This window comes from Protomyctophum bolini (assembly GCF_963924005.1).
Source record: "Protomyctophum bolini genome assembly, chromosome: 15".
Classification (NCBI taxonomy): domain Eukaryota; kingdom Metazoa; phylum Chordata; class Actinopteri; order Myctophiformes; family Myctophidae; genus Protomyctophum; species Protomyctophum bolini.
In genome coordinates this window covers 9,872,779-9,882,736 of record NC_137876.1, presented here as the reverse complement: position 1 = coordinate 9,882,736, position 9,958 = coordinate 9,872,779, and the positions used below count along the sequence as shown (strand labels likewise).

The 9,958-nt window shown below is 39.6% G+C and overlaps 1 protein-coding gene across 1 annotated transcript; it reads left to right on the top strand.

Moving 5' to 3' along the window:
• Window positions 1–8,420: 8,420 nt before the first annotated feature.
• Window positions 8,421–9,194, top strand: LOC308329707 (protein TMED8-like; the record flags this gene model as incomplete). Its single annotated transcript, XM_080784204.1, has 2 exons — window positions 8,421–8,715; window positions 8,903–9,194. The coding sequence occupies 2 exons, from the start codon at window positions 8,421–8,423 to the stop codon at window positions 9,118–9,120; spliced, it is 513 nt and encodes a 170-aa protein (XP_080640330.1). The 3' UTR covers window positions 9,121–9,194.
• Between the last annotated feature and the right edge of the window lie 764 nt (window positions 9,195–9,958).

Genomic DNA, 9,958 nt, shown 5'->3' with positions numbered 1-9,958 from the left:
GAGAAGGAAGAACTTTGTTAATGGACCAAATTAAACTACAGCCATACATTAAACTAATATATATATATGTTGTCACTGTTGGGCAGACACCTTGTATCTCCGTATGGTTTTTATTTTATTTTTTTGTTAGTTGTATATACCCATTTAGGGATGAAGACCACAAATTGTTTTTCAAAGAAAATATGCCCACTTAATTTGAGAAATGAAGATCTAACAACATCAACTCTTATCCAGAATTAGAAGCTGCTCCAAGTTAGTCCCGTGTGTTTCCATTAAATTCTGACTGGGGGATTGATGTAATTGTTACAGAGCTGGTGATGAACACAGTTCTCCCTAAAGGCTGTAGGCAGCCAGCAACACTGAATCACATTTAGGCAAGGGGAGTTTATTATAGGACACAAGAGCATTAAGACAAAAGGCAAAAGAAACAAAAAAATATAACTGTATGATAAAGAGAAATAGTTAAGAGAATATAAAATAAGAATATGCAAACATGTACAAAAACTCAAAGGTTTGGCCTAGTAGTGATATAAAGACTGTTCAACAACTGCATTCAATAAAACCCTAACCACACCAAAGGGTCAAGACGGTTTTAGCGTTGTCCCTGCGGTGTGATATGTCTTATTGCACGTTGACCCACATTGACCCTAGTGATTCAACGCATGGAATTCAATGGCGCAAACTACACCAAACCGTTTGGACCCATGGAGTTGCATGGTGACCCTTTGGTGTGGTTAGGGCTTTAAGGTTCACCTCAGGCCCACATAAATGGATTTCCATTGTTGTAGCTCAACTACCTATCCTATTGGTTGTTTAGAATGATTAGCGCAGGTGAGGCAATTATGGCCCTCCTACAAATAACACTGGGTAACTTGAGGTAGGTTCAAAATAACATGCATTGAGCTATAAAACCAGTCCATACTGCGTAGCTGTCGTCATGAGTCATTTAAACTTCTTCGCTCTTTGGTCCATCGCTAATGCTCCCCGCCAGTTTGTTGGGTAAGTAACAACAGCGTTTCAAAATGTGGTGGTGTTGGGTAGTAGTTTAAACCTTTTCATTAAAAGTTTGTTCATACTGTATCTCTCCCTGCAGTAATTCCAAAAGGAGACAAGTCCTCCTGCCACTGCCTCTCCCCAAATATTTGGTTATATTTGGTTTAGGAGAGTGGGCCTCTATAACATCCGTATGCGTGGAGGTTCTGGTGGGGGACAAGACCCAACAAATTGGGACACTGTCACAACAAAACAGGCAAGGTTGGCCAGTGGTTCTCAATGTGATTACAGGGGTCCCCAGCTGAGTTGGTTAATGGCATCAAATTCAATCAATCATTTTAGGCTATAGCATAGGCCCATGTGAAAATGGCAGAAAATGGCTGCTCTACAAGCTCAGTGACACTGTTTGAGAACTGCAGTAGGCATGTTTGCATTTAAATTTGTTTCAAATGAAGCACATGCACTGTAAAATCCTGAGGGTGTACAATATTGGACCATCTTGGAACACAAGATTTTACTGTTTAGTGTACACTGTACAGTTGCCTTTAAATTAAAGTGGCATGTTTGACTCCCAATAAAGCTGGTCTCTCACTTGGAGTGGTCATTGGGACCCTGCAGTTGTGGCAGCGGCGGAAGCGAGCGGAGGAGTTTATGGGAAGATCAAGCTTAAAGTTTGCAGAGAGGTAACATGGATATTCCTTTCCCCTGTATTGTATTGAAGTCTACAGCAGCGATTCCCAAGCTATGCATTTGGTGCCCCCAAATTGGCAAAACTTTTTAGATGATACAAATTGTATCTGGGCAAAAAGTAATGCAATTTTTGTATATTCTAAATAGTAAGAATATATATATATATATATATTCTTACTAACTTAAAGTATATTCTTAGTTTCATTGATTCAAGCTGTAACTCAATCGATTAATATGATCATTAAATGGTGCATTTATATAGCGCTTTTAACCAAAGCACTTTACATAGCTTGCATTACATTCACCCTTTCACTCACCCATTCATACACCAATGGCGAAGGGCTTTCAAGATATTAAAGTGGAACCCCTGTCTGTAGGCCTATACTCTTGAACACAATGTGTGATTCAATTGACTATTGCATTCCTTACACTGAATTCTGACCAACACACAGGATAAAACTGCCTTCATCAGCAGTACGCTAAATGAAAGCATGGGTATCGAGGCTAGCAGTACGCCAATGGTACAAGGCAAAAAACAGAGGACACCAATGGTACAAGGCAAAAAACAGAGGACACGTCTATTCCCAGAGCAGCAACTGGTAGATCTTTCCCAAACACTGGACACAACAGTGAGCAGACTTTTTTTTTTGTACTGGAATGGCCTTTTAATATTTCTCTTGAACTTAATTGTATCTTAATGTAAAACACTGTTTCTCAATGTGGCATCCATCATTGAGGTGTTTTGTGAGTTAAATGATTGATTGGTGGTACTAAATGGACCCAACTCTGAGCGTGAAATGGACCTGCAAGTCCATTTGTACACTCACTTAAATGAACATTCAGAGTTTTACTGTAAAATTGTATCAAATGTCTGTCTGTGGCCTGATCTGTAATGATGCTTACACCCTCTAACATACGTGTGTGTGTGTATATATACCGGTATATATATTTTTTTTATTGACATTTATTTTGCAAGGACGCCCTGAGTCTTGTTCATTTGGATTTTTGTGTGCGTGTCCGACCGACCAGAAATCTCCCCCCTCGCTTTTGGGTGTTTTGCATTCTGAGTTTCAAGCTGACAGAACTCGAACCCATGACTCCACTTTGGCAAGTGATCAGCGTCTTACTTGGCCACGGGTAAGGAAGACTCCTGGTAAATAACATTTAATATTACTGTAGTCATGTGGGCTGAATAACTGATTCTTTGTTTTTGTCCTTCCATGATCCATCTATTTAAAGGATACGACTGCTGGAATTGCAAGGAGAGGCCAGACCATGTGGAGTTCAATTGAAGGCACGGAACAAGGTCCAAGCCCCAAGAAAATGAAGATCTTTGGAGGAACTAGAAGAAAAATGCAGCATGAAGGAGATTCCAAACTGGAAAAGGAAAACCTTGTGGGTGCAGACTGTCTATCAGTGTGTCCATCAGCACGCTGGAGACATGGCATGTGTTTGACTGATCATCATACAGCCGTTGTTATTGGAGGGGAGACGTCGGCGACCAGTCAAACTCATTGCAAGGATTCTCTGTGGAAGCTTGACACAGGTCAGTTAATTTATATGATGGAAATGTCTTTCCCACTGGCTCGCACACACACGGATACCTGATAATTCAACAGTCTTTTTCAACCATGTAAAAGACAACTAGCTAGAATCACAAAGTGTTGAATAGATCTATATTGCTAATTTTTGCTGTCTGTGTGTGTATCATACTGTATCGTAAGACTGCTACATTTATATATTTTGTTACATGGCTTTTGTATCTTCCTCAGATAATGATCACTGGTTCCCCATGAATTCCTCTGCCTCTGGACCTATACCACCTCCTGCCACTGGCCACTCTGTAACCCATGACCCTGAATCCAACTTGGTCTATGTGTATGGTGGCTTGGGGGAGGGACACAGATACAGTGACCTCTACATTCTAAATACTCTGAGCTGGAAATGGGAGCTTGTCACTGTGAGTTTGTCACAAAAGATAAACCTTGTGGTTACTTAACTTTTCAGTACTTTAGTAATAGTAGCTAGCAAATGTTTCTATTCACCACTTGAGCCTGATTTATACTTTGTCTCACAACATATTTCATTGTGGAGGTTTAGGTCTGTTTTGGAAAATATATTTGCCTATAGTAACATGCCCAAAATGGGGACACTAGTGAAGTTTCTTTTTACGTGCATGTTCCCTCTTAGGCAGCTGGAAACATTCCTTGTTTGGCTCATCACACTGCAGTCGTCTACAACAAAGAACTGTATGTCTTTGGTGGTGTCCAGCCAAGCCGTGGTGCTATGACAGGCTTGACCAGTGACGCTCTTTACATCTTTAACCCAGAATTTAAACTCTGGTACAAGCCCATCATAGAGGGGAAACCACCTCTGTCTAGGCTTGGGTAAGTTGACACAATGTCATGAGGTGGTGTTGCCATTTTTTTTAATTTAATTTTAAGATTTGATAAAAAATTATGTATTGAGCAGGCACTCGATGACTCTACTCTCGAAGAAGCTGTTTATCTTTGGTGGCCGGAAGACTGCAACCTACCTCAATGATCTCCACGTTCTAGACCTTGGTAAGGTAGAGAGGCATGTCATGTTTTTCCACAGCAATCCTTAATCTTCACACTAATTTGATCTTTTATTTTCTTTTTTATTAAAGGTTTTATGGAGTACACTGCTGTGAAATATCAGAACATGCCACCACTGCCACGGGGGTGAGTACCGTATGTAATTCAACCTTGACAAATGCTATTGCAATGCCCATCTGTATTTCCTTTCTAGGACAGACTTGCTTGTACTACATGGCACGCAGGTTACCACACAAGATGTCTGTTAATGCACTTTGTTGTTTCGGAAATAATTGTGCCGGTATCTGGAGTTATTATTTTAACAGTGCAAGTACATTGTATTTATATAGCACTTTGAGGTCTCAAAGTGCTTTACATACAGTGAAAATATAAAGCAGATTAAAAATGCTGTACAATTCAGCTCAAACAAGACAACAATACAAGCGTCGAATAGATCATAAATCAATAAAGTCAAGATGAACCTTCCACAAACCCTAGGTGTGGCTCGCAGACTAGGGGGCGAGCTGTCTGGGATTAATGTTGAAAATCACAGGACTGATCAATGCCAAATGTCTTGTGTGCTGCCAGTAGGCCAATGAAGTAAATCCCAGATTTTATGTTTATTTATTTTTATACTAGTTTACTTTTTGTGAACTTGAATTATATACTCTAAATCAATTAAGAGGCAAGTGACTCCATATGCAGACGTCAATATAATGTCATTAATCTGAGATCCACATAGTAGCCAAGCTGTTATTAGACCCTTGGTGATTGGTATAAGTTTTAAGAATGGTGTTGGAGGAATATTATTGACCCAGGTGATTTATTTTGACAGCTTCCATGCAGCACTTCCAGTGTCAAACGACAGGATTCTGATCAGTGGAGGCTCAAGTTCTATTGGAACTTTACAGGATGTTCATGTCTTCAATATAGGTGAGGATTGTTGCTTAACCCTTTCTCTCAGATGGCAGAATACTGTATACTGAAAGTGTTAACTTTCAGAGTCTAACATTCCTGATTTTTACGGTCTAATTACTCATTGACATAATAATCCTGATTTTGCTACTTACTCCTTGTGTTGAGCATATAGAAACCTTGTATGTCCAAAATGTGACCGTTCTCGCAATGTGAGCTTGTAGATTGGCTTTTTGCTATATTTTGTCATGATGAAATGGGGCATTTATTAAACTGGAATATGAATTTGAGATGATATATATATTACACAACAGTAACAATATACTGCATGTCTTAACTAAACGATTCGGTCTGTTAGGATTTTAATTATGGTTTTAATATACTTGACAATTTATAATCTCAAAACACTATTCTTCATTTTCTGAGTCGCTGGGTTTCTTGTATCAATAGCTGATGTATTATTTTCGTAGACTGTAACACTTTATTTTTCTTCTCAGACACCAACATGTGGACTTCATTAAAAGCATCACCTCTTGGCGACAAACCTCTTGTTGGACACAGTCTCATCCATCTGAGCACATCCATCCTTACAGATGATGAGAAGCGGAGGCGAAATGAGAAGTGGAGGAAGAACAAGCTTGTGGATATCGAGTGCAGGGTCTTGGTGTTTGGCGGATCAGATGGCTGTGGACTGTACAATGATGCCTTAAAGTGTCATATAGAGATTCCTCTATAATTATGTATAATGTATTTTAATGTTTTATTGTTTTTATGTGATTTATTTGTATGAAATAAAATGTACAGTACTTTTAACCTGGATTGATGGATTATTGGATAGAACAAGAGGGATTTTTTAAACTAAAGGACACATTCATTTTAACATCTCAGCTTTTGTGTGCACCCAGACTGTTATGTTGGGCTATAAGACTAATTGAAAGCACGCCTGTGCTTCTGGTGGTTGACATCGTCTATGCATGAGGGGATCATTTCATGCATTAGGACAATATCGTGAACCAGGGATGTGTTTTCAGTGATTCTAATTATGTTGAATGGGACTCTGTTCAATATATCTGGGGTGCACGCTGACACCCAGATGTGTTTACGTGAAATACCCCTTTCAATTAAGCGGGCTAGTTGGTCTTTTGGATGGACACATTGACTTGCCTTATGAAAGTGCATGTTTGGCTGGTTAATGGTTCTGTCTCATTAGGCCTGCCTGCAGTTTATTGTGGCCTTGCAAGAGCATTTTGTTCAGTCAAGCTAACTATGAAGTAATGGAATTTGCAGAGAATTACATTAAGGCTTTATATTCTCCCTACATGCGTGATTGGTCAAAAGACATCATGGGGAAGTGCATACCCTACAGTGGTTCTCAAAGTTGGGTTCAGGGCCTCTCTGGGTTACGTGAGGATTGACCCTTAGTCTGTAAATGGTGATATCACATTTTTCTAATTTTATTTTGGACAACAAAGCATATTTTACATAGAGGCACTCTTCTTGCATACCTTCAAATAAGGAATGCACCAGCCCGGAAGGCTGGCGTAGACGTCCGGCCACCTAGGCTGCTTAGCGTGTTGCGGGTTCAATTCCGATCCTGATGACCTTTGCTGCTTGTGACTCCCCATCTCTCTCTCCCAATTTCCTGTCAGTCTATCAAAGGCTGAAAAGGCTCCAAAAATATATTTAAAAATAGGGATGCAGTGATGTCATCGGTCAATATCGATATCGACAAATAAAGCTGACATTAACCGATGGTAGTATAATCTATATCTGTTTTTGATAAGCATCAATTTTGCACTGGCTACGTTACCAAGCTGTATTTCTGAACAGTTTGATTTATTTTTTTCCCTGTGACAAAAGGGGAAAATAACCTTAAAAACTAAATGAATATCGGTGTCAGTAGCCGAATTGTTATTTTAAAGTAACGTATCGGACAAGAATTTCCATTTCGGTGCATCTGTGGCAGTTCACCCTGCCACTGAGACTGAAGATAACCAACAGTTTGAATTTGCAGAAAATGAGTTTAGTTTGACATTATTTATTGTGCATTTGTTGATTGATAATTGATTGTTGACTTCATTGAAGGGAGCAACTACTGTGGGGTATGGGGAACATGCCAACAGTGGGAGGGTTTGTTTAGAGAACTCTTTAATCATATTTAGATAATTTATAATATTATGTGACACTAAAATATGTTATGAATTGTGATGTCTCTGGACATTGGGAATGCACTGGTATACTGGTATGATTGTGGAATCAATTGTACTGGTGTGATTGTGGAATCAATCCAGGGTTGGTTTGGTCCATGGGAGGGGCCTAGCCTTTATAAGGAGCACCTGCCACTGCCCGGGCAATCAATGTAGGATTGCACAGGGTGCAGAGCAGACCTAGATAGAGCCAACCTGGCCAGTGGGCTGTATATACTTTTTTGTATGCTGTTTGTTGGAACGACTTTCATGTGAACTCTGCAAGGTGAATAAAAACATATTGATTGTTCATCAAAAGACTTGTTTTCAGTACCTTTCACTATTTTTGAGCTGGTTCAGTGCCATTTTTGGGCCCACACTACCTTCACACTAGGACAAAGTGTGACAGCATCCCTACTTCAAATGTAAAAGTTTGAGAAATACATAGCCCTACCAGTCTCAGGCAGAGAAAAGGCTGGGAACGAGGCCATAGCATGCACGCACACACACACCAAGCCATGTTGTAGAAAAAACAGTTCTGTATAAAACATCACAAACCATTTACAACCTCTGGTTAAAATAAAATATGAAAATACACTTTTTCATATACTTTTATACACAAAGGCTACATTATTTCCACTGTGTCACAATTTAGTTTTTTTTTAACCGCAAAACAACAAACATCAAATGTGTGATGTTCATGATTCACCAGGAGCCTGGATGCATGGCTTGGTTCCAGGCTTAAAATAATTAATCTCTATGGGAAAAAGTAAAATTGTGGAACCATAAAATGACCGCTGCTATGCCCTATTTGGCCAAGACAAAGGTCATATTGATGACATCAGTGTGTAACATACAAATAGGTGAAAACAATTTCCCCATTGCTTTCGTGACAGAGATATTTACTTTTTTTTTGTTTCATACACCTGACCACCAGGGTAACATATAACATAATATTTTTGTCATGTAGACACTGAAACAGAATGACTATCAAAGGACTTTATTCTACAATGTACATTGTATGCAATACACATAACCAGACTATCGAGATCTCCGCCTACTGATAAATCGGGTGACAATGTTTTGTGGTCTAGAGCAGGGGTCGTCAACCTCATGGACATCTGAAGCAATCAAGGAACTGAAGGCCAAGCTTCGACTGGAGAAGGACAGCGTGGTGACCATATACAGAGGGGACATCATGACAGTACACGTTCCTACCGTCCCTGAGGGGAAACAAGTTTGTTGGGAGTTTGCTACAGATGGTTATGACATCGGCTTCGGTGTATATTTTGACTGGACTCCTGTCACCAGCCGGTCTATCACAGTCCACATCAGCGAATCGAGCGATGACGAAGATGAGGATGACATTGAAGGTCAGTGCGTGTCGGCCGCATGTCATTATCCTAAAATAAGGCAGATCGACAAGACCTAGACTTAAGTGGTTAACACTTGATTCTGTCACAATTTACCAACATAAAAGTGTGTAGACAATAGACATGTGTCTCTGCCTGGTATATTTGTTAGTTTTCTTGAATTGTTGGTATGTGCTTTGTGCTGCAGGGCCCATCAGTAGCGGAGATGTTGAGAAGGGCTCCAAAACAGTGTCCAACTCCAACCTTGGTGAAATCTTGCCCGTCTACCGCCAAGACAGCCACTTGTTGGTGCATGGCGGCAGTCATGAATTCCCTGGTGAGGGCACTTACCTCCTGAAGTTTGATAACTCTTACTCACTTTGGAGAAATAAAACACTGTACTACAGAGTATATTATAGTGCCTGAGAAGAATCCTATTCCCTATTGTCTATGAATGTATGATATACAAGAACTATGATTCCAAGAACTATTTTTTGATTCCACACATGGTAAAAAGAGAGAATATTATCTAATGGTTAGCAATAGGCACATCTATTTTTTACCACTATCGGCTTGTATCGCCCCAGGGGCCACATTTTGAACGCAACATGTCCCACTTACCGATAGATATTTTCTAAAGCATTTCATATATAATGTATATGTGCCATGTCTCCATGTATGTACTGTGCATTTAGATAAAGTGTCTATCATAAAGTAAATTATATATTGTCGTAAGCCATAACATTTCTATTTTCTGAAAGCAGCGATCAGGGAGCCCTTGACACATGCTTTGTATGGGTCAGATGCACTGTTCTAAAGTCATGGGTGTTGATTTAACTCGCTGAGACAGTCAAGTCCTGAGTGTTCATTTAACTCTCCTTGTTAAATTAACACTCAGCACTTGGGGATTGTTTTTGTTTCCTGTATGTTCCCCTTTTTATGATTCTTAAGTTCATTCAGTTCCTGTCATTTGTATTTATGCAACTGCATTCTTGCTGATTCTTTTCTAAAGTCTGTGTGAAATCCAACCATGTTTGTTTAATTTCATATAAATAGTGTGCACAGCAAGGCCAATGTTTTATCCATGTACTTTCTCTGTGATTATTGTTGTTAAGACGCAAGATAAAAGTCTGTGTATGTTTAATGTGTTGGAGGAGTTTTTACGGGTTGACCAGAGGTTCACAACCTGTCTATTATGACACAAATAAAAGCCATCCCTTAACACGTGAAGCTGGTGTTATGTAATATAGATTCAATATTTACA